The sequence below is a fragment of the Chelonia mydas genome, chromosome 20 (assembly GCF_015237465.2).
Source record: "Chelonia mydas isolate rCheMyd1 chromosome 20, rCheMyd1.pri.v2, whole genome shotgun sequence".
In the NCBI taxonomy this organism is placed as follows: Eukaryota; Metazoa; Chordata; order Testudines; family Cheloniidae; genus Chelonia; species Chelonia mydas.
The window spans coordinates 2,640,133-2,662,253 of NC_051260.2; the positions used below are offsets into that span (position 1 = coordinate 2,640,133).

Sequence of the window (22,121 nt, forward strand, 5' to 3'; positions counted from 1 at the left end):
AGCCGAGCCAGCTGGGGGCACTTGCCTGGCTGCTGTCTGGGCAGCCCCCAGGGCCGGGGGTCCAGCCCCGCCGGCGGCATGACGGTCAGCTAGAAAGGGGCTTTCAGCACTTGGGCAGCGCCAGCGACAGGAGCAAGAAACCACACGGGGCTCTAGCTCCGACAGCCAGAGGGGGCATGGACGGGCTGGGTGGGGGGGACATGTCCAGTGACCGACAGCCAGCCAGAGGGGGCATGGACGGGCTGGGTGGGGGGACATGTCCAGTGACTGACAGCCAGCCAGAGGGGGCCTGGGCGGGGGGGGGGGGGGGGGACATGTCCAGTGACCGACAGCCAGCCAGAGAGGGCATGGACGGGCTGGGTGGGGGGGACATGTCCAGTGACCGACAGCCAGCCAGAGGGGGCATGGACGGGCTGGGTGGGGGGGGACATGTCCAGTGACCGACAGCCAGCCAGAGGGGGCATGGACGGGCTGGGTGGGGGGGACATGTCCAGTGACCGACAGCCAGCCAGAGGGGGCATGGACGGGCTGGGTGGGGGGGACATGTCCAGTGACCGACAGCCAGCCAGAGGGGGCATGGACAGGCTGGGGTGGACATGTCCAGTGACCGACAGCCAGCCAGAGGGGGCATGGACAGGCTGGGGGGGACATGTCCAGTGACCGACAGCCAGCCAGAGGGGGCATGGACAGGCTGGGGGGGGACATGTCCAGTGACTGACAGCCAGCCAGAGGGGGCATGGATGGGCTGGGTATGGGGGACATGTCCAGTGACCGACAGCCAGCCAGAGAGGGCGGGGTGGTTGCGGTTCTAGGATGGACAGACAGGAGGAGGGTAGAGATATGGGGTGGGAGGGCTGGGGGCGCATGGCTAGAGCCAGCCAGCCAGATGGGGCATGGAAAGGCTGTGGGGGACACGTCCAGTGATGGACGGATAGACGGGAGGGGGTGTGGACAGGTGTGGGGGGGGAGGACATATCCAGTGATGGACGGACAGACAGGGTGTATGTGGACAGGCTGCGGGCAGGACATATCCAGTGACGGACGGACAGACGGGGTGTATGGGGACAGGCTGCGGGCGGGACGTGTCCAGTGACGGACGGACAGACAGCTGCAGGGCCCCGTTTCCTTTAGGGCAGGGGTATTTGGGGGTTGGTGCCCCATAGGCCCTTTGGGGCGAGTCAGGGCTCCCCGCCAGCCCCTCACCTGGCCACTCAGGGACGTCCCTGAGGGCGATTCCTCCCCCCTTCCAGGAAGCAGCTCCAGAAATTCACAACATGTCTAAAAAACCCAGCGCATGGGCCTATCCCAGCTCTGAGCTGGGCCTTTCCTGGGATCTCAGGGGCTAGGGAGCACCAGCCTGGGACAATTGGGGGGCAGGGGGAGGGTCTGGTATTGCATCTCTCTAGGGGGTGACCCCCTGAGCCTTGGGCCCATGCCGGGGGGGGGGGGGGCGAGCAGGGGCAGGTGCACAGAGGAGTGTGCAGCAGCTGAATGGGGGGCGGGGGGACGTCTGGAGCGATGGACGGAGGTGGGGGGGTGGCCGGGGTGATGGATGGAGAGGGGGGCTGGGGGGAGTGACTGGGTCAATGGATGGAAGTGGGGGGATGTGAGGGGCCAGCTGGGGTGATGGATGAGGGGGGTTGTGGGGGGGGTGGGTCAGGCAATGGATGGACATGGGGGGCTCTGGGGGCAGCTGGGGTGATGGATGGAGGGGGGACTGGGACGGGGTGGGGGGCAATGGATGGAAGTGGGGGGCTGTGGGGGAGGGCAGCTGCCCCCTAGCACAGGCCGTGCTGACCCACAGCTCTGCTGCTCCCAACCAGATGCACCTGGTGGAGGAGAAGCCCAGCGAGGACCTGACCCCCCAGATCCGATGCAGCGACAACTGCGACCCCGACAAGCTGGGCTCTGACCAGGTACCAGCCCGACGGGCCCCGCGGGTGGGGTGGGGGGGGACAGATGGGCGAGCTGGGGGCAGAGGGGGAAGGGCAGATGGGGGAAGGGCAGATGGGCGAGCTGGGGGGCAGGGAGGGAGAGAGATATAGAAAATAATCATTCAGCCCCCCTCAGTAATGAGGGGCACCTTGGGGGGGGGAAGGGCTGCTGACCTCCCCCCATAGCTGAGCCGGGGTCTCCCCCAGCCCCAATCCCCCTGGACTCGGGAACAAGCCCCTAGCTGTGGGTGGGGAGCAGCAGGGATGTGGGGGACCCCCCCCCGACACCCCCTCATGCCCCCCTCCCGCCCCCAGAGCTGCCTGCGCCGGATCCACGAGGCCCTGCGGCATTACCGCGCCCTGCTGGACTCCAACGTCTTTGCCGAGCTGAGGGGCCCGGCTGACAGCCCCATGGCCGCGCTGCAGGGTGCCCTGGCCCAGCTGACCAGCCTCGTCCAGGTGAGAGGGGCCCTGCGGCCTGGGGTCCACCAGCCGCTGGGCTGGGGGAACTGGGGCCCACGGGGGGCAGCAGGGGGTGTGGGGAATAACCCCCCAGCAGCAGCCAGGAGCCCCTGTTGGCCGCCTCCAGGCCTGGGTGCCACCAAGCGCCCAGTGCCATCTCCCAAGGCCTGTGCCTGGCTGGGGGTGGGGGTGGGGGTTCTACCTCCTGGGCCGGGGCCCAGCGTAACCCCGCTGTCCTTTCGCCCAGCAGAACGGCAGCTTCGCCGAGGGGCCGGGAACCCCACCGCCGCAGAGCCAGCCCTGGGAACGGCCCCTAATCCAGCACCGGATCCTCCGCCAGCTCTGCTCCTTCTCGGCCGTGATGGCGCGGGTCTTTGCCCACAGCGCGGCCACCCACTAAGCTGAGGGGGAGCATTTATCCAGGAGCGACAGAGACCCCCGGCTCCTGTCCGCCCGGCCAGTGCAGCGAGCCCAGCCCCGGGCTGAGCTCCGCCTGCTTCTGGACTCTGATGGTTGTTGTAAACCCCCCCCCGTATTTATTGCCCGGCCAGCGGGTTATTTATGAGCAGCCGCTGTGTATTTATGCCCCCACCGGGTGGCTATTTATGTTATTTATCGGCTCCCCAGCCGCAAGTGCCTAGTAAAAGGTTTGATGTGTACAGACGGGTCTATGCCTCGGGGTGTTCGGGGGGTTTATTATACGGCTAGAAAGCCCTTGGGGCAGCACAGAGAAAGAGAACGTCCCAGGAAAGTCCTCATGGGTCAGGCCAGGGCCCAACACCCTCAGCCCCAGCCCCGAAGAGTCTGCGGCTTCCACGAGCCCGCACTTTACAGCGGCCCCTGGCCCTCCTCAGTCCTTTCTTCTGTTCCTGGGCAAACCTCGGCACCTGGCCCTTCTCCTCCTCGGCTCTTTGTTCTCCAGCTGGTCCCACCTGGCCAGCTTCCTGCAGAGGATCGGCCGACTGGGGTTGTTAGTTGCTAGGATTCAAATGTCCGGGCCGTTGTCCTCTGGGGCAAGGGACTCAGGCCCCGCCAGCCAGGCATCAGTCATGCCTGGGTCATTGCAAGGAGTAAACCTTTCCCCTACCGCATACCTAGTTAACGATGCAGCACATAGAGAAACTGAGGCACACACAGTCGTCATACAAAATATTATGAACAATTCCCAGCCACGTGGCTGGCACCGGGGTGGGGGAGCAGGGGGTTGTAAGGACCACGGCCCCCTTGGGCCATGCAGATCAGGACAGTACAATCTCAGAGACCCCCCACCCCACCCCACCCCAGCCCCCCTGCAGCAGCTCCCCAGGAATGGGCCAGAGCCTCTCCCACAGAATATCAGGGTTGGAAGGGTCTTCAGGAGGTCATCTAGTACCAAGCCCCTGCTCAAAGCAGGACCAATCCCCAATTTTTGCTCCACATCCCTATAGGGCCCCCTCAAGGATTGAACTCACAACCCTGGGTTTAGCAGGCCAATGCTCAAACCACTGAGCTATCCCTCAGGGCAGTTATAGGGGAAGGGGCTTCTGCCGTCAGCAGGCACCAGGAGCATCGTCCTCCCTGCTCTGCTCGCCCCCGCACCCCCTCGGGAGGAAGCAGCATGGTTGAGGGGCGGGGGGACACGGATGGACTGAGGGGCAGAACGCCTGGGATCTGGTCCCAGCTTGGATGCCCTGGGAAGCCTCAAGCCAGTCCCAGCCCCTAGTGCACCCCCTGGGGGCCCCACCTGGTAACACACGCACACACCCCTCCCTGCTCCTCCCCACATCCAGCTCCAGGCCCCCCTGCCCTGGAACCAGCCCAGCGTAGGGGGCCTCAGGAGCCAGCCAGGGCCCTGCTCCTGGCCTGGGGGGAGCAGAGCTCCGCTTCAGCGAAGGGCCAGTGGCTCCCCTCCAGGTGGGGGGCTCCCCTCCCCTGTAATCTGTCGGGGGGGGGGGCGGGGGGGGAAGAGAGTGGTGGGAACAGTAGGAGAGGGGGTGGTGCCCTCTGGTGGCCACACAGAGCACAACAGCCCCTGGCAGCAGGAGGGTGTGGCACACACAGGGCCCCCACACAAGGGGGACAGACAGTTCAGGGGATTCCCTCCCCTCCCAGAGCGCCCCCCCCCACAGCACCACAGTGAGCTAGGGTGGGGCAGGTTTATTTACAAGAGAGAGAGTTTGTCTCACGGCCCCTGGGGGGCAAAGCCACCCACACCCTCAGCACTAAGGCCAGAGCCCCCCAGCCAGGAAGGCCCGAGAACCACAGCCCCCCACCTCCAGGCCAACGAGAGAGCCCACGGCTCCAGGGAGCAGCCCGTGCAGGGACAGGGAGACATGGCTACGCCATGGGGGGAGTTCACAGGGTGGCTCCACTCCTCCCGGACTCCTGGGTTCTATGGTAAAACTCTCCCCCCCCGCGAGGACCTAGGGCAAGGCACCTAGCTGTGGGCTCAGGCTGAGAGCCCCCACACCCAGAGTCCAGGGGCTTTCACCTCCCATGGACAGGTTGGGCAGGGGTTGGGCCAGACCCCCTTGGCCTCACTGATGCCCCGAGGCCTAACCGGAAGACCGGGAGAGGGCGGAGCCAGGGCCACCCCCCAGTACACAGTGGGGCTCGGGAAAAGGCCCTGGCCTCTGAGTCCCCCCAGTGATGGGGCAGCAGTGGGAGATGCTGTCACTGGAAGTCCTTGGAGTCGACCTGGAGTGGGGGGAAGTCGTTGGCCCCCAGGAACAAGGTGTTGCCAGGTAGCACCGGGGGGGGCACGTCGTCCGGCAGGGGCAGGTAGGGGTCTCCGCCTCGGAGCATGTTGGAGCCTGCAAGAGAAGGGGAGCCGGGCTCATGGGCACGGTTCCCTCTAAGCTGTGCCCATGTGGGAGCGCATGGACCCGAAACCCCGCGCTCCCGGCGAAACATGGCGCCCACAACAATTTGCACAGAAGACATTTTTTGCGCACACGGCCTGTCAAAAATTAGAGGGAACATTGCTCATGGGGAGCCGGGGGCCGCAGGGCCTGGGGAAACGGGACACAGCCAGGGCTGGGAGCGTAGGGGGCCGCGGGTCGGGAGTGAGGGGCACCGGCAGAGCTGGGGGGAGGGGGTTGGCCTCTTTACTCCCCCCACCCTCTTGGTGCCAAGTGCCCTCCCCCAGGGCGGGAACTGGAGACTCACCAGCCGAATCAAACCTCATCAGGTCCAGTTCCTGCTCCAGAGCCTCCAGCACCTCTTGAGTACTGGCCCCCGGCTCCAGCGCCTCCAGCCCATTGGCTCCAAGCTCCAGCGCCTCCAGCCCATTGGCTCCAAGCTCCAGCGCCTCCAGCCCATTGGCTCCAAGCTCCAGCTGATCGGTCCCCAGCTCCAGCACCTCCAGCTGATTGGGCCCCGGCCCCTCAGCTGCAGGGGGGGCCTCCACCATGCCCTCCGGGAGCCACGGCTCATTGGGCTGCCTAGGAAGACAGGGGGCGCCTGGCTTAGTGAGTGTGCGGTGGGGAGCTCTCAGGAATGGGGCAACCCCACCCAGCCCCCAAGACCCAGGCCCATCTCGAGCCGCTCTGCAGGGGTGGGGGTGGGGGGATTTGAAGGGCTGCGTAGCCGAGACTAGGGAGGGGAGAGGGTGTAGCTGGGAGTGCCCCAGGGGAGCTCCTGCGGTCAGTGGGGCCGCCCGGCTGGGGAGAGGGGCTGGGCCCTTGGATGGGGTGGGGGAGAAATCAGGTACTTCCTGGGAAGGGCTGGGGCAGGCCAGCACACAGGGACCCCGGCGTCCGGCTCCCTCACCTGGAGGACACTCTGATCAGGCGCTGGTTCAGGTATTTCTTCTGCTCCAGCAGGTCCACTGGAGGGAGAAAGGAGAACAGAGGGGTGAGAGAGAGGGGAGCCAGGCAGAAACACGCCCCTGCCCCCCACCCCCTCCCGAAAGACCCTCCCCACCCCCGCTACCAAACCAGCCGGTCACCAATTCTACGTATTCTATCTGTGGCCTAGGTGAGGAGCGTTGTACCAGGGCTGGGAGGAGTGAGGGGCACGGGTACAGCTGTGGGCGGGGCGGGGGGAACCCAGGGCTGGGCTAGCAGGGCCTGCGGGGGGAGGCCACCGGCCGGTACCTTCCCTCCTCTCGGTGTAGTACTTCCCGAAGGCCTCGTCCCGCGGCGTGCTGGGGTACAGGAACTTGAGGGGGTTCTCGGGGATGTTCTCGGCGGCCACCAGCTGGTAGTCATGGATGATGTCCGGCAGCGCCAGCGACTTCAGCTCCATCTTGGTGTAGGGCTCCACGGAACGGACCTTGGGCTGACCTGGGGCGGGGAGGGTGTCAGCTCAGCGAAGGGAGGGGGGTGTCACTGCAAGGGAGAGCCCCAGAGACAGGACAGGCTGCACCAAGGTCTCCCAGTGCCGGGAGGAGAACCCAGGAGTCCGGATTCACAATGCTCCAATCCAACCATTAGGTAACACTGCCCCCGCCCCACGATAACTGGCATCCAATGAGGGGTGCAGGGGCCTGGGAGCCCGGACTCATGGGTTCTCTTCCCAGCTGTGGGATGGGAGTCGGGTCCAGGGGTTTGAGGAAGGGAGGCTGGGAGCCCGGACTCCTGGGTTCTGGCACCAGGCACTTGCACTGGGGAAGAGAAGAGCCTGGCTCCAGACCTGGGGAGCAGGGGGCCACGCCCTGGGGCAGACCCACCTTTCTCCCCGGGCTCCACCCAGCTGCAGGTGATGCCGCCATCGCGGCTGCTCTCACTGAAACGCAGCAGGAAGGTGCCCATCTGCTTCCTCTTCAGCAGCTGCCGCTCCCGCTTGCGGCTCACGAAGCCCATGATGTGCCTGGAGGGGAGCGGAGCCCGGGTCAGCTGCTGGCAGGGCCCCCGGAGGAGGCCCCCCGGCGCCCCCTCCCCACCACGCTCAGCACCTGGGGTCCTCACTCCGCCGGGGCTGCACAGCCCCTATCCCCTTTACCGGGGTGGTGGGGAAGCTGCTCCCTTAAACCCTCCTCTGCCCCTTCCACTCAAACCCCCATAATGGGCTGCGCTGGCCCCAGGTTCAGGGTCTGGAGAAAACCCGGGCGGGGGGGGGGGACACTGCAATTCTGGGTCTGACCACACGGGGGAGCAGGCACCCCATGCGCTGCTCAGATCATCCCCCTCCCCGTCCCCGTCCCCTCCCAGCCAGCCCCTACCCGTCCTTCCAGAGCTGAGCCAGGTGTTCTTGGATCAGGCTCAGGATCCCGTCCAACCAGGTCCAGAAGGAGAAGACGGGTGGGTTGTCCTGCAGCAGAGAGAAGGCGAAAGGCTGAGGGGGGGATTCCAGAGGCGGGGGGGACGGGACCAGTCACTCAGCAGCCGCTTACCTTGGCGAACCTGGCCCAGGTCAGGGTGCTGGCGGGGGTGGCTTCCAGCCCTTTAAGATGGGGGTGGGGGAAGAAAATGGGGGGAGAAATTTGCAGGGTGAATTAACACAGCTTCTGTGGGGTCCTCGTCCCCCTCCCCAGACTCAGCACTGACCCCCCCCCCAGCAGGGACCATCGCTGTGACATTCTATACTCGAGGGAGCGCCCTGTAACCCCCATATTCCGCATCGACGCCAAATGGGGATATTGCGTAGGAAGCAGGCCGTGGGAGGGATCGGGGCAAGGTTACGAGCTGTGGAAAGCCACCGTTCGAGCTAAACGTGTGTGTATCATCAGTGCCTAGGAAATCGTCAGAGTTGTGTTGTGGGGTTGTCACTAGAACACGCTGTGGGAGATACCAACTCCCCAGAGACAACGACAAGGGGGGGAACGAACACCCGGGTGGGTGCTGAAGGGACATCACCAGCCATTGTCCAGCAGAGAAGTTACAATTCAGTGGCTCAGCACAGGGGAGACACCCGGGTACTGCTTCACCTGGGGAATCAGCAACGCCCCCCAGACATGGCTGGACTTGCGTTCTCCAAGCACCTGGACTAAGGGTATAAAACAGAAGGGGGGGGGGCCCATGCTGGGCCTTTCTCCTGCCCCCACCTACGCTGCCAGCAACAAGGATGCTCAGAAAACTCCAGCAGAGGAGACTGGTCCAGGTTTCAGGGGTGAAATCTGCATACTATGAACGGCTATATCCAGCGGTTTTATTTTCTCTTGGTAACGAACCCTGACTTTTTGCCTATCACTTAAGATCTCTTTTGTCGTCAATAAACTTGTTTAACTGTTTATCTTTACTAGTGAGTTTGCCTGGGGTGTTTGGTAGGGGGTTTGCAAAGGCTGGCGTACGCCCACTTTCCATCGATGAAGTGGGGAACCAATTAATAAATTGGCACAGCTTGTCTTGAGCAGAGCAGGACGGTATATTCCTGGGGTGCAAGGCTGGGAGCTGGGCGGATTCGGCTGGTGCCTCTCCCTGTGTGATTCGCGAGTGGCTCTGGGAGCAGCCACACAGTCTAGCTGGGGGCGGGGGGGAGGGGGCCCACATGCCGTTGTGCTGAGCGCCTGGAGGGGTTTGCTGCTTGTCACCAGCAAGGCATTGTGGGAGATAGCCCAGATTAGTGAGTTCAGGGGTCCCACAGTCCCAGGCTGCACCCCGGGGATCCCGTCACAGTTGCCCCCCCGACACTGCAGAGGGGAAAGTGGGGTACAGGAAGGAGAAGCGACTCCCCCAAGGTCAGACCTGGGAGGAGAACCCAGGCGTCTTTGCCTGCCCTGTGCCATTCCTCCCACCCTCGCTGCACGCTCCACACATGTGGGAGGGGGCAGCACAGAGGCCAGGGGGTCCGGCCCAGCTGCTCTGAGCCCCGTGGACTTGGGGGTCTTCCCTTTAGGCTCACCCTCCCCTCAGCACTGCCCAGAGACCCCGGTGATGGGCTACGGCTGGGACAGGCCTGGGCCTTTCCCGCCCAGGGGAGTCTGCTTTGTAGCCGATAGGGGTGCTAGCCAGGTGCTGACTCCCCCCTCTCCCCATTGTTGCTCGGGGGGGGGCCATTACCAAAGAGCTTTTCCGCTAGCATGTGCAGCTGGTCCTCGTCCAGCCCGCGCTTGGTGGCGACTGAGAACTGCCAGCTCAGCACCTCGGCCAGCTGGGCCCAGGAGGCAGCCGGCGGCGCGGAGAAGAACAGCTGGTTCTGTGGGGAGAGAGCGGGGTTAGAGGGGGAGGGGCTGGGGCGCCCCGTAACCAGATTGGGGCCCTGCCGGGCCCCGCTGCTGGAGCAGCATGGGGGGGGGGGCGTACGGGCCACAGGGACGTGGCTGCCAGGGGGCCCCCACACCTGAGCCGAACCGCGCGTAGGGAAGAGATGCCCTCCTCCCACTGTGGTGTCCTGACCCCGGCCCCCTACAGTCCCTAATTGCGCAGAGCAGCTGTGCCGCTGGCTTGCTGGGGTGTGGGGGGGAGAGCCCCTCACCTTAGGGTCTGGGCTGAGCATGTTGAACCAGAGCACAGAGGCCCAGGCGCTGGAGAACTGGTTGTTGCTGGAGATGATCACCACAGGCAGGGTGGATGTCTGTGGGGGGGGAAGAGGAGAGCCGTCAGCGGGGGAGGGAACAAGACCACCCTCCCCATGCCCCCTCCGCCCCCACTCAGGCCCTCCCCTCGCCCACCTGCAGCTCCAGCACCAGATCCTGGTACTTATAGTCCAGTGTGAACGTGATGAGGTGCAGCTCCTCCGTGACAGCCGGCAGGCCCTGCAACAGAGACGGGGGGGGGGGGGCAGTCAGCCAGGGTCCCAACCCCACCCGGCCCCAGACCCCTCTTGGCCACACGGGATGGCCTGCCCCTGCCTCCGCCCCCATGGGGGTTTGGCCCCCCCCCGGCGTTTCAGCGCCTCCCAGGGGGTCCCCGCAGAGGGGTCACCACACTGGGTCCAGGTTTGTTAAGGGAAGTCATAACCCAACAGGTCTGAAGCGGGGCTGGGCACCTCCAGGGGCAGCAGTGAGACCCATCTGGGGTGGCAGCCCCCAGGGGGCAGCATGGGGGGGGCTGTCACCAATAAACCCAGTGCCAGCTCTCCTCCCCCACCCAGCTCTGCCCTGGGGCTGGTCATAGAACATCAGGGTTGGAAGGGACCTCAGGAGGCCATCTAGTCCAACCCCCTGCTCAAAGCAGGACCAATCCCCAACTAAATCATCCCAGCCAGGGCTTTGTCAAGCCGGGCCTTAAACACCTCTAAGGAAGGAGATTCCACCACCTCCCTTGGTAACACATTCCAGTGTTTCACCACCCTCCTAGTGAAAAAGTTTTTCCTAATATCCAACCTAAACCTCCCCCACTGCAACTTGAGACCATTACTCCTCGTTCTGTCATCCACTACCACTGAGAACAATCTAGATCCATCCTCTTTGGAACCCCCTTTCAGGTAGTTGAAAGCAGTTATCAAATCCCCCCTCATTCTTCTCTTCCGCAGACTAAACAATCCCAGTTCACTCAGCCTCTCCTCATAAGTCATGTGTTCCAGTCCCCTAATCATTTTTGTTGCCCTCCACCGGACATTTTCCAATTTTTCCACGTCCTTCTTGTAGTGTGGGGCCCAAAACTGGACACAGTACTCCAGATGAGGCCTCACCAATGTTGAATAGAGGGGAACGATCATGTCCCTCAATCTGCTGGCAATGCCCCTACGTATACATCCCAAAATACCATTGGCCTTCTTGGCAACAAGGGCACACTGTTGACTCATATCCAGCTTCTTGTCCACTGTAACCCCTAGGTCCTTTTCTGCAGAACTGCTGCCTAGCCATTTGGTCCCTAGTCTGTAGCGGTGCATGGGATTCTTCCGTCCTAAGTGCAGGACTCTGCACTTGTCCTTGTTGGACCTCATCAGATTTCTTTTGGCCCAATCCTCTAATTTGTCTAGGTCCCTCTGTATCCTATCCCTACCCTCCAGCGTATCTACCTCTCCTCCCAGTTTAGTGTCATCTGCAAACTTGCTGAGGGTGCAATCCACACCATCCTCCAGATCATTAATGAAGATATTGAACAAAACCGGCCCCAGGACCGACCCCTAGGGCACTCCACTTGATACGGGCTGCCAACTAGACATGGAGCCATTGATCACTACCCGCTGAGCCCGACAATCTAGCCAACTTTCTATCCACCTTATAGTCCATTCATCCAGCCCAGACTTCTTTAACTTGCTGGCAAGAATACTGTGGGAGACCGTGTCAAAAGCTTTGCTAAAGTCAAGGAACAACACGTCCACCGCTTTCCCCTCATCCACAGAGCCAGGCCTGGCTCTGTAGGTGCCAGGGCCGCCCCTGGCCGGCAGGGCACATGCAGGAAACCCACCTCGCTGGCACCTTTGCTGCCTTTGCCCGAGGCCCCGGCCCTCTGGTCCTTCAGTGACTGCAAAGGAGAGGGGGCGGGAGTCAGCTCTTGGCCCCTGCCCACTCAGCCCAGCCCACAGCAGGGGGGCCATGGGGCCAAAGGCTCCCCCACCTCAGAGTCCTGGCTCCCCACTCCCACTCCCCAAGCTGAGAACCCAGGCATCCAAGCTCCGCACCCCACCCGCCCTCTGCTCCCCAGTCCACTGAGAACCCAGGCGTCCGGGCTCCCCATCCCATCCCACCCCCTCCCCGGCGTCCGGGCCCCCACGCTTGGCCCATACTATGTGCCGGAAGTCGCAGACCAGCCCCTCCATGTGCGGATCGTCCTGGACCAGCGTCTTGCTGGTGGATGTCAAGATGTTGAACTTCCGGAACCTGCGGGGAGAAGCGAGAGCGGCGGGGCCGTGAGGGCGGTCGTGCCGCGCTGGCGCAGAGACCCGGGTTCGAGTCCTGGCCGTCACATGGCGGGACAGAGCCAGAGACCCCGATGGCGGGCGCCCAGTAAATGCTCTCTCTCCAGGCTCTCTTGGGTAAGAGCCCTAGGCCAAGCGTATGGGGGGCACTGCTGGCCAGAGGGCAGCTCTCAGCCCCGGGCACCTTGGCTGGAGCAGAGCTGGTGCCGGGAACAAACTGGATCCCTGCCCTGGGGCCAGATCAGGGCTGGCGCCCCCTAGAAAGGAAAGGCCCCGCTCCCCCCTCTGCCCCCAAGCCAGCCAGTCCCTGCCCTGGGGCCAGGTGGGAGCCAGCACCCCCTAGAGGGGAAAGGCCCCATGTCCCAGTCCGTCCATCCCCCCAGGTTTCTCCTAGGTGCTGGCCTGGTTCTCACCCTTTCACATCGGGGGGATGCCTGCAGGAGGAAAGACAGGACACCATCAGTAATCAACTGGTTCACTGGGGACCCTGCCCCACCCCGGGCTCCCGCAGCCCCAACCAGGGTTTCCTTGTCCCCATCCCCCAGCCAGAGCTCCCTGTACCCCTGGCCCCCACCCCCTGCCTTGCGACTGGGCTGGCCTCCAGGCCCCAGGGGGAAGGGGGTTAAGGCCCTCATGGTGGGGATAGGGGGGGACTTGACTCACTGGTCAAGGATGATTTTCGCCTCCAGCCGATGGCTTCGATCCTGCAGCTTGACCAGGAGCCTGCGGGGAGAAGAGCCTGTCACCCTGGCCACTGGACTGGCAGGGCACATGGCCTGCATGGGGGAAGGGGGGGCACGCTGCCCCCAGGGCTCAGCGCCCCTCACCCTCTAGCACCTGCTCCCAACACGGCCCATCCTGCCAGGGCCAGAAGCAGGGACCTGCCCCTGGGAGGAAGGCTGTGGAGTAAGCACCAGCCCCCCCACGCAGGATGGTTGGGGACAGGCGGGGCGCCACGGGCTGGGGGGGGGGGGGGGGGGGGGGGGGCTCACCTGGCGCGGACGGAGAACTTGCTGCCAGTTTTCAGAACCAGGGGCCTCTGGTTGGGGAAAGGCATGATGGGCTGGATTTCCACCACGAAGGCACTGGGGGGTGGGGGAGGCGTTAGCGCCGCAGGGTGCCCCCCAACTCGCTTCAATTCCGCCCCCCCACCGAATACCACGTAGCCCAGCGACCCCCCCCTCCTCTGGCCTGAGCAGGCCAGATCTCTGCACCAAGGAGCCCCTGCCCCATGCATCTGTGGGGCCGCCCCCCCCACCAACCCCCCTTGCTCCTAGGGGCAGCCCCGTGGCCCCTCCACACATCATACCACCCCGTCCCACACTCCTAGGGGCAGCCCCACACCCCCGTGTACCAGCCACCCATGCACCCCCATGCTCCTAGGGGCAGCCCCCCACTCCTCCATGCATCATCCCACCCCCTCCCTGGCTCCTAAGGGCAGCCCCTGCTCCTCCATGCGCCAGCCCCCCCCCCCACCCTCAGGTTCCCATGGGGCAGCCCCCCCCACCTCCTAGCCCCCTCCCCTGGGCACAGCCCCCAGCACCTCCTCAAGAGGCAGGAGAGGTGCTCCTGCAGCCGGCTCTCCAGCAGGGGCCGCTGTGCCTCCAGCGGGTCGTGCAGGTAGGTGAGCTTGGCGTGCTGGTCACCCAGGGCCCGCAGGAGGCGCCAGAGCTGGAAAAGCACCTCGGCCGCCGCCGTGAACCTGCCGGCGGAGATGAGCCGGGTCAGCCCGGGGTGGGGGGACCCCTCTGGGACGCCTGGCCGGCCAGGGAGCCGCATCACCTGGCGGGATATGCACAAGGCGGCCGAGAGATCCCCGTTGAGCCGGCCCAGGGGGACTACGGCTGTGTCTGTGTCCGCCCGCGTGACCCGCTTCCCCCCAGGCAATCACTCGCTCGTTTCTCTTCCCTAATCAACGGCAGGATCCTTTCGGACAGGACTGGCTAAAACCGCCGGCGCTGGGACCGGATCTAGGGGCCGATGGATGTGGGGGACATGCCTGGTCCTTTGGGACGGGGAGTCACCTGAATATTGGGGCAATCACGGACCATCTGTGCAGAGGGAGGCTCGCCCGGGTGGGGAGACAGGCTGCAGAGCCCCAGGGGCTGGCTGGGACACCGGGGGGTTCACCCTTGTCCCTGGGTTGGGGACTCGAATTGCAGAGCGTACAGCCAGCCAGGGGTTTGCGCTCAGCTGGTGGAAGGGTCCCAGACTCCCAAGGGGGGGTGCAGCATCCTCCAATCACCCCCTACCAGGTCTGCAGGCGGCTCAGGCTGGTGTCGCAGGCTGCCCCGAGGCAGGCCCTCCGTTGCCGCTCCTTCCACTCGGCCAGCTCCTCCAGCAGGAAATCCCGCAGCGTCTCGCAACGGCCCAGCAGCTCCTGCGCCCGGGCCAGCACGTCCTGCCGGAGAGACTGTGTCCGTTGTGACCCCGGGCGACCCACGAGGGGCCCCAGGCCCTGCCCCACCGGCTCCTGCCAGCTCAGCCAGGGGACGGCAGGGGGGGGAGATAAATCTCTGCATTAAGCATCTTCACATAACTTTCATATGACTTTGTGTTATGCCCCTATTTTCCTACAACTTTGTATCAGATCCTTATAGAGCAAACTTTAAATGGAGCCCTGGTATAATGTTAAAAAAAGGTCTTTTTGCTAGGAGTACAATAACATCCTCCCCACCCCCCCTTTTTAATCAATTGCCCTGTTGAATGACCCAGCGCGGAAGGCAGCACCTCCAGACAGCTGCAACGGTTGGAGCGGGGATGGAAGCCAGACCCCAGGCCAACACAATTTGTCAAGTGGGCTCACTAAAGAAGAGCCGACATAGTGACGGCCTTGGGGGGTTAGAAGCCAGCTCCTTCTTTTGAAGACACCCTCTTTGAACAGCATCGGGACGAGGCCCAGAAGGGAGCAGCACAAAGGACCAAGGGACACGGACACAGATTTTGCATCTGGGTCAGATTTGCAGGAGGGGGAAGCTGCTATAAATGTGAGGTGTCTTCGAGAGGACCCCAGGTCTCGTCTTGTCAACATGGGAGCATCGATCCGGTCGCCCGGCTCCACCCCGCCCCCATCTAACTCACCTGGCCAGTGAAGTTAAGGGGAGCAAGTCATTGGTAACAACAACAAGACAGAGTGAGTGAGTGTGTGAGAGATATCTATCATATGCGTATGATACAGGGCTGATGGATACATGTATTATCAAGAAATGTGATGCTTTGCCTTATTCCCCCTGAACAGACCCTGTGCAGTACTTTAAGTACAATGGGGGTGCGGCGGGGGGGGGGGGGGGAAGGATGACAGGGAGAACCCCATGGGGAAGACACCAGCCCCCCTGGGGCGACCAGCTGTGCACAGCTCCCAGCTCAACATTGAGCCCAGGCCGGCTAGGAGGCAGCTCCTGGGAAACTGAGGTACGGCCGGACAAGACCCAGTGGGGAAGGGACCCAGGAAACCAGCCCCCAGAGAAGGGGGGGGGGGGATGACTGCCACCTTGACCCAGCTGCTCCAGGGACCCACGGAGCCCCGCTAGGACTGCCCCCCAAGCAAGGGGCTGGCCCCGTGTAGAGCCTCACCTTGCGGCTCCGGTCCAGGTTGTTCAGCATGGCCTGCAGCTGCTCCGTCTGGCGGGCCAGCTCGGGGCTGGCGGGAGCGCCGTTTGCTGGGGAGACGGCGACAGGGCACAGTGAGGGTCAGGGGGGACAGGAACGGCAGCCATGGGGTCAGAATCTGCCCCCTAGCGCAGCACAGCGCCCCCTGCTGAGCCCCCCGCCCCCTAGCTGGAACAGGGGCAGCGCTGACTCCAAGGGGAGAGCGCCCCCTGCTGAACCCCAGCCCGCAGAACAGGAGGCCTCAGCCCACTCGCACTGCCCTGGGGCAGGGAGGGCAGCGCTGGCTCTGGGGAGGAGCTCTCCTCTCTGAGTCATCCCCCAGCCCCTCCCGGGGTCCGGCTCTGCCCTTATTTAAAGGGAAAATCAAAGATCTACACCCACTGTGCTCTCCAGCGCCCCCAGCCTGGCCGCTCCAGCACGCTGGGGTACAGCAGGCAGCGGGGATCCCCCACCCCTCTGACTACCCCTAGCCCCCAGTGCTGCTCAGCCCCATTACGCCCCTCTCCACCAGCCAGCCGGGTCCTGCCACTCTGCGGCCTCCAGGCCCTGCCCGGCTCGGCTCCTCACCAACCATTCGGTGCATCTTATAGCGGAAGTCGAAGGTGTCCTGCAGCTCCTCCAGGTGCCGCACTTCGCGATCCAGCTCCTGCGGGGGGCGCCAAGGGAACCGGTTCAGGGGCAGGGAGCGCCTGGGGCCCGGGCACTGGCACAGCATCTGGGCCCTGGGGGGATGGAGCCACCTGGTCGCAGGTTCAACCCCAGCTCTGGGCGGGGAAGGGGGCAGCACACCAGGCCCCATACGTGATAGTCGGGCCGTACCCACCTGCACCGCTGCCCTGGTCTCCGCCAGGCGCCGCTCGATCTTCTGCTGCCGGTCTGTCTCCATCGGGGCACTGGAGGTCGGCTGAGCTGCAGCCTGCAGGGGGGCGCACAAGGGACAGGCCCCTTTTAGCCCCACAGGCGCCGTGCCCCAGGCTGGGATCCCCACCCCACCCCCCAGACAGAGCCAGCTGCAGGGCCATGCCGGGGGGAGAAGAGGGCCTCATGGCAGTGAGCCGCGGAGGAGGCTCTCCCCATTTGCGGGTGCCAGGGGGCGCCAAGCCAAGTTGGGTGCGCTCTCCCCTTGCAGTCAGGGCTGACCCCGATGCCCTCACATGGCACTAGGGGGCGCTGTGCTGCGGGAAGCCAGGTGGGGGGGGATACCATAAGCCCCGCCCCCGGCTTGCCTGCTGGGCCTTGAGCCCCCGGTTCAGAATGGCCTTCTCCTCCCGCAGCAGGTTGGCAATGACATTGGCCAGCTGCTCCGGGCACTCCTGGTACTTGGCCTGGAAGAGAACGGGGGGGGGGGTGGGTCAGTGGGCCCGGGTACAGCACCCTGACCCCCCCCCCAGGCCAGCACCCCCCCGTTCCCCCCCCCAGTGCCCCGCTCCTTACCTGCAAGTTGAGCTTGGACTTGCGGAGGTTGTGCTTGAGCACGAAGTCCTCCGTGCGGGTCCCGAAGCGGCTGTACTGGTCGTCCAGCAGGGCCAGCAGGGTGTGGAAGAGCATGTGGGCTTCGGCAGAGTGGGGCTCGGCCGCCCGGCTCCTGGGGCAGGAACAAGGGGGCGCACTGCAGAGCCCCAGCCACGGCCAGCTCCCAGACGATCCCACGCTGACCGGGGGGGGGGGGTGGGGGGGGTGGGGGGCGCTGTCCCTTTCCTGCCTGTTCCCCACAAGTCCAACGGGGGACCCATGGGGCCACGCCAGGAGAGGCACCCAGGGGTCGTTGGCTGTATGCTCTGGGGGAGCCCACAGCTGAGCCAATTCCTGGAGACCCACCCGCCTTCTCCTGCTCTCCCTTCCCTCATATCGGGGGGGGGGGGGGGGGAGGGGGGAATCTTTCCCTTACCCCCGAGCCCCCAAATCAGACCCCCCCCCCCCCCCTTAGAGCTGAGACAACCCCTGTGCCTGGGGATCCCAGCTGCCGACTCCCCCTCCCACGGTTAACCCTTCCCTCCCCGGCCCCACAGTTACCAGTTCTGGTCTTCGAGCCAGGGGGCCAGGTATTGCCGTACTTCCATGGGCAGGTGGTCCTCCGAGTACAGCTCGTGCACCTTCTCCAGGTAGGCCTTCTCCAGCAGCTGGACCTCCTGCCACTGGGCCATGGTGGGGCCCTCCCTGGCGTCTCAGCCCCTCCTCTGGGAAGGCAAACCAGGGCAGCAGGTGAGCTGGGGGGAGGGCCTTCACACCCCCCAGCCCAGGAAACCAGCAAGAGGAGGACCCCGGGCCACAGAAACAGAGCCAGGGGCTGGGACACGGGCCCTTCCCCTCTCAGGGGTGCCGGCTCCGATCCAGCCCCAGGGTGGGGACTGGCGTGCGGGCTCCCCAGGGGTCAGGGCCTGGCTCCCCTCCAGGGACAAACCTGCAAATGCCTTTGTGCCACGGCTGAACCCCTGCCTCCCTGGAGCCTGCTGCCCGAGCTGCTGGGGGCATGGGGCTGCTGAGCCCCCCACCCCCGCTGTTCTTAGAACCACAGAGAGGCCCAGATGTGGCAGAACCCTCCCCCGCTCACCACATCTGGGGCCGCTGCTCCTGGCTGGTGGATGCCGCTACTTTAGTGCTGCTTTATTCTGGTGGTTGGCATTCGCATCCCCCCCACCCCCAGCCAGCCTGCCCCCGCCCCCACCCTAGGGCCGGATTGGAGCCAGTGCCCCCTAGAGGGGAAAGGCCCCATGCCCCATTCCCCCCCCCCCAAGCAAGCCAGTCGCTGCCCTGGGGCCAGATCGGAGCCAGCGCCCCCTACAAGAAAAAGGCCCTGTGTCCCCATTCCCCTCCCCCACCTGCCAGACCCCGCCCTGGGGCCAGATCAGAGCCAGCACCCCCTACAGGGGAAAGGCCCCATGTCCCTGACTCACGGGGAGGACCATGCCTGGCACCGTTCCCGGTTCCGCAGCCACCACGGGAAACAGCCGCTGTTGCCTTGCCAGGATCAGACGCTGGCCCGGTGGCTCTAACCCAGCTCCCCCCGCAGGCCCTGACCCCACGGTGCCACTGAACCAGACTCAGCTCTGTACGGAAAGGGGGTGCTGGAGACACGACCCCCCCCCCCCCCCCCAGCACTCCCAGCTCAAAACAAACACTAGTTTCCTTTAGGGGCAAGAATCCAGCCCGGGCTCCTCCCACCTGCAGGTCTGCCAGTGCCCCTCACTCCCGACCCACAGCCCCCTGCTAGCCCAGCCCTGGATGCCAGCCCAGCATAAAAGGAACCCCCAGGTGGATTCAAAGCCGCAGAGTGATTTGGCGCAGTTGGCAGAGGGCACCCGATGCCCCCCTAGGTCGTTCCAGTCTCCCTATCACTTTGCCCGTAGGGGCCTGGAGGCCGGGACGTTCACGTGGGCATTCGAGAACTCGACCGAACAGCAGCATGTGGATGTGAAACTAGGAGAGAAGACTCAGGTGCAGATGGTACCAAAACAAACCACGTGCCCCCAGCCGCAGCCCCGGGACCCAACAGGCCCTATGCCCCCGAGTGCCCGGGCCTAACGCTGGGACGTCTTGGGGGAGCCGGGGAAATGAGTGCTCCAGTTACGGCAAAGCACCCGCAACTGGCCCTGACTCAGGGGGGTCTGCGGGCCCTCTGCAAAGCCAGCCGCTCACTTTGGGGCCCCCCTGGAGCTGGAAAACGTTTGTCTCTTTAAAGGCATGAACAGCACAAATCCTTGGGAGTCTTGGGGGCTTTCAGCCAGAAGCGGCTCATTGGAACTGTGGGGGAGCCCAGGGTTCGGCTAGCAGGGGCTGCAGGAAACAGGCCGGGTCGAGGGCAACTCACCAAATGCCCCCTAGTTCCGTTACTAACTTCCGTGCCAGCCTCCTTCCGCTGGCCTGGCTCCCGGCAGCTTGGCACCCGCAGCACTTGCAGCCATTTCCCAACACACACCCCCCACAAACCCTGCCTAGCAAGTCCCAAATCGTGTTCAGAGCCCTGAGGTGCCTTGTTCCCCTACGCTGATCTGCCAGGGAGGGGACAGGCCTGGGCCTGACTAGACACGAGCTCAGTCAATGACCCCATGGGACTTTCTGGCCTCCAAGCCTCTGTCACCCCAGGCCCCCCGGGCCTGAGCATGAACCCCATCCTCTCCTCCTCGGACCCCCCCAGACTGGCTCCCCCCGCAGCCAGCTCCCCTCCGGGCTTGGCTCCCGTGGGGTTAAACCCTTTGGGGTGGGCAGAGGAGGGATTCGGTGCAGCCGGGCAGCGCCAGGCGGATTTCTGCCCCCACCTAGGGGCTCGGGCGAGGAGTTCAGAGCCAGCTTTGTGACAGAGCGTCCCAGCTACCCGGCCGCGAAGTGGGGCAAGCTCGTCGGCGTTTGGGATTCCCCAGCGAGCTCCCCAAAGGGAAGCCGGGGGCTGGTAGGGAGGGGCCCTGCGGGGGGCACCCAGCTGCCCACCATGGGTGGGATATCACCCTGCACAGCCAGAGCTGGGCAGCGTCGCCAGCTGCCACCTGCATCACCCGAAGCCTGAGGGAGAAGGAAACTGAACTAGACTCAGTTCCCTGATCCCCCGGGGGCACTTTTCTTATCTCTGCCCCACTGGGGACTTCTGCTCTGCTCAGGGCCTTACGCACTAGGGGGTGGCGGGTGCCAGCCGCTGCCCAGAGCAGCGCCACCTTGCCCTGGCCATGCCATGACACCCCTACCCGCCATGACAGCCTCGTCCCGCCCCCTTCCCCACAGGGGCTCAAAACAGGCGGGAGGACCTGGGGAAGGGAAGGGAGGGTGGGGGGGTAACATTGGCCAGGAGGCTCCTGCCCCATGGGGGAGGGCACCATGACAGCCAGCCCTGCCCCCCCGCCACGGGTGGGCTTTTGCTGATGCTGAAAGACTCATCAGCTGGCACTGAGAGCAGCCCCCCCAATACCCCTCCACTGCACTGCCTCAAACTCCCCTGTGCCCCCCAGAACCCTCCCCAGCTCCCCCGTGCCCCCCAGAAACCCCCCAAGCTCCCGTGCCCCCCAGAAACCCCTCCCCCCACTCCCCTGCCCCGCCCCCAAACTCCCCAGTGCCCCCCAGAAACCCCTCCCCTGCCCCTAAACTCCCCAGAAACCCCTCCCCTGCCCCCCCGCCCCCAAACTCCCCAGTGCCCCCCAGAACCCTCCCCAGCTCCCCCGTGCCCCCCAGAAACCCCCCAAGCTCCCGTGCCCCCCAGAAACCCCTCCCCTGCCCCCAAACTCCCCAGAAACCCCTCCCCTGCCCCCCCGCCCCCAAACTCCCCAGTGCCCCCCAGAAACCCCTCCCCTCTGCTCCCCTGCCTCACCCCCAAACTCCCGAGTGCCCCCCAGAAACCCCTCCCCTCTGCTCCCCTGCCTCACCCCCAAACTCCCCAGTGCCCCCCAGAACCCTCCCCAGCTCCCCCGTGCCCCCCAGAAACCCCCCAAGCTCCCGTGCCCCCCAGAAACCCCTCCCCCCGCTCCCCTGCCCAGCCCCCAAACTCCCCAGTGCCCCCCAGAAACCCCTCCCCTGCCCCCCTACTCCCCAGTGCCCCCCAGATACCCCTCCCCTCTGCTCCGCCCCCAAACTCCCCAGTGCCCCCCAGATACCCCTCCCCTCTGCTCCCCTGCCCCGCCCCCAAACTCCCCAGTGCCCCCCAGATACCCCTCCCCCAAGCTCCCCAGTGCCGGGGCCCCCCAGAGCCAGCCCCGCCCCCCTCACCTCGCCGGGCCGCTACCTCCCAGGTGCGCGAACCAGCTCGCAGGTCCCTACGGGTTGCAGTGCCGGGCACCGCGCTGCCCTCCCGCCGCCCAGGGATCCCCTCTTCCGTGTCTGGGAGGAGACCCCGCCCCTGCCCGGCGCTGGTTGGTGGAGACGGCAGCGGTGGGAGGGGAGGCGCCGGGCGGAAAAGCCGAGCCCGAAGCAGGAGCAAGCCGACCGACTTCCCAGAAATCACGTCACCCGGGAGGCGGGGACTGGGATAGGGGGCGGGGCCGAGATGGGAAAAGAGAGGGAAGGAGGGGGCGTGGCCTAGAGAAGAAGGGGTGGGGGGAGCAGGAGAGGGAGAGAATGGGGAGCAGGGAGGGGAGGGAGGGGAAGGGTGGAGGTGGGGAGCAGGGAGGGGAAGGGGAAGGGGGAAGGAGGAGCAGGGAGAGGAAGGGTGGAGGTGGGGAGCAGGGAGGGGAAAGGGGAGCAGGGAGAGGAAGGGTGGAGGTGGGGAGCAGGGAGGGGAAGGGGAAGGGGGAAGGAGGAGCAGGGAGAGGAAGGGTGGAGGTGGGGAGCAGGGAGGGGAAGGGGGAGCAGGGAGAGGAAGGGTGGAGGTGGGGAGCAGGGAGGGGAAAGGGGAGCAGGGAGAGGAAGGGTGGAGGTGGGGAGCAGGGAGGGGAAAGGGAAGGGGAAGTGGGGGAGCAGGGACGCCCAGAGCCCATGCACTGCACTGGGCCCAGGCACCAAATCAAGGGGCCAGGACCTTCCCCTGCTCGC

General features: G+C 65.1%; 2 protein-coding genes across 10 annotated transcripts; one reads left to right on the plus strand and one right to left on the minus strand.

Annotated features, from left to right (window-relative positions):
• The first annotated feature begins 1,823 nt into the window (after positions 1-1,823).
• On the plus strand, positions 1,824-2,803 carry IL23A (interleukin 23 subunit alpha). Its single transcript, XM_037883722.2, has 3 exons — positions 1,824-1,916; positions 2,250-2,393; positions 2,647-2,803. Exons 1-3 carry the CDS (start codon positions 1,824-1,826, stop codon positions 2,794-2,796), a joined length of 387 nt encoding a protein of 128 aa, XP_037739650.2. The 3' UTR covers positions 2,797-2,803.
• Positions 2,804-3,530: 727 nt separating this feature from the next.
• On the minus strand, positions 3,531-21,562 carry STAT2 (signal transducer and activator of transcription 2). Of its 9 annotated transcripts, none has more exons than XM_043532604.1 (25): positions 21,360-21,500; positions 17,685-17,848; positions 17,106-17,256; positions 16,898-16,996; positions 16,495-16,587; positions 16,239-16,317; positions 15,636-15,721; positions 14,315-14,535; positions 13,606-13,764; positions 13,055-13,147; positions 12,726-12,785; positions 12,476-12,496; positions 11,931-12,024; positions 11,612-11,668; positions 9,928-10,011; positions 9,732-9,830; positions 9,317-9,452; positions 7,711-7,760; positions 7,540-7,628; positions 7,048-7,187; positions 6,473-6,661; positions 6,147-6,204; positions 5,671-5,818; positions 5,544-5,610; positions 3,531-5,188 (listed from the first exon to the last, which is right to left on the minus strand). In XM_043532604.1, exons 2-25 carry the CDS (start codon positions 17,813-17,815, stop codon positions 5,049-5,051), a joined length of 2,544 nt encoding a protein of 847 aa, XP_043388539.1. In that variant the 5' UTR covers positions 17,816-17,848; positions 21,360-21,500; the 3' UTR covers positions 3,531-5,048. The 9 variants fall into 9 exon arrangements, with proteins under 9 accessions (XP_043388539.1, XP_043388535.1, XP_043388540.1 ...); XM_043532600.1 differs by adding an exon at positions 20,114-20,168 and having other exon boundaries at positions 5,544-5,818; positions 21,360-21,452; XM_043532605.1 differs by adding an exon at positions 19,480-20,168 and having other exon boundaries at positions 5,544-5,818; positions 14,315-14,463; positions 21,360-21,415.
• Positions 21,563-22,121: the final 559 nt, after the last annotated feature.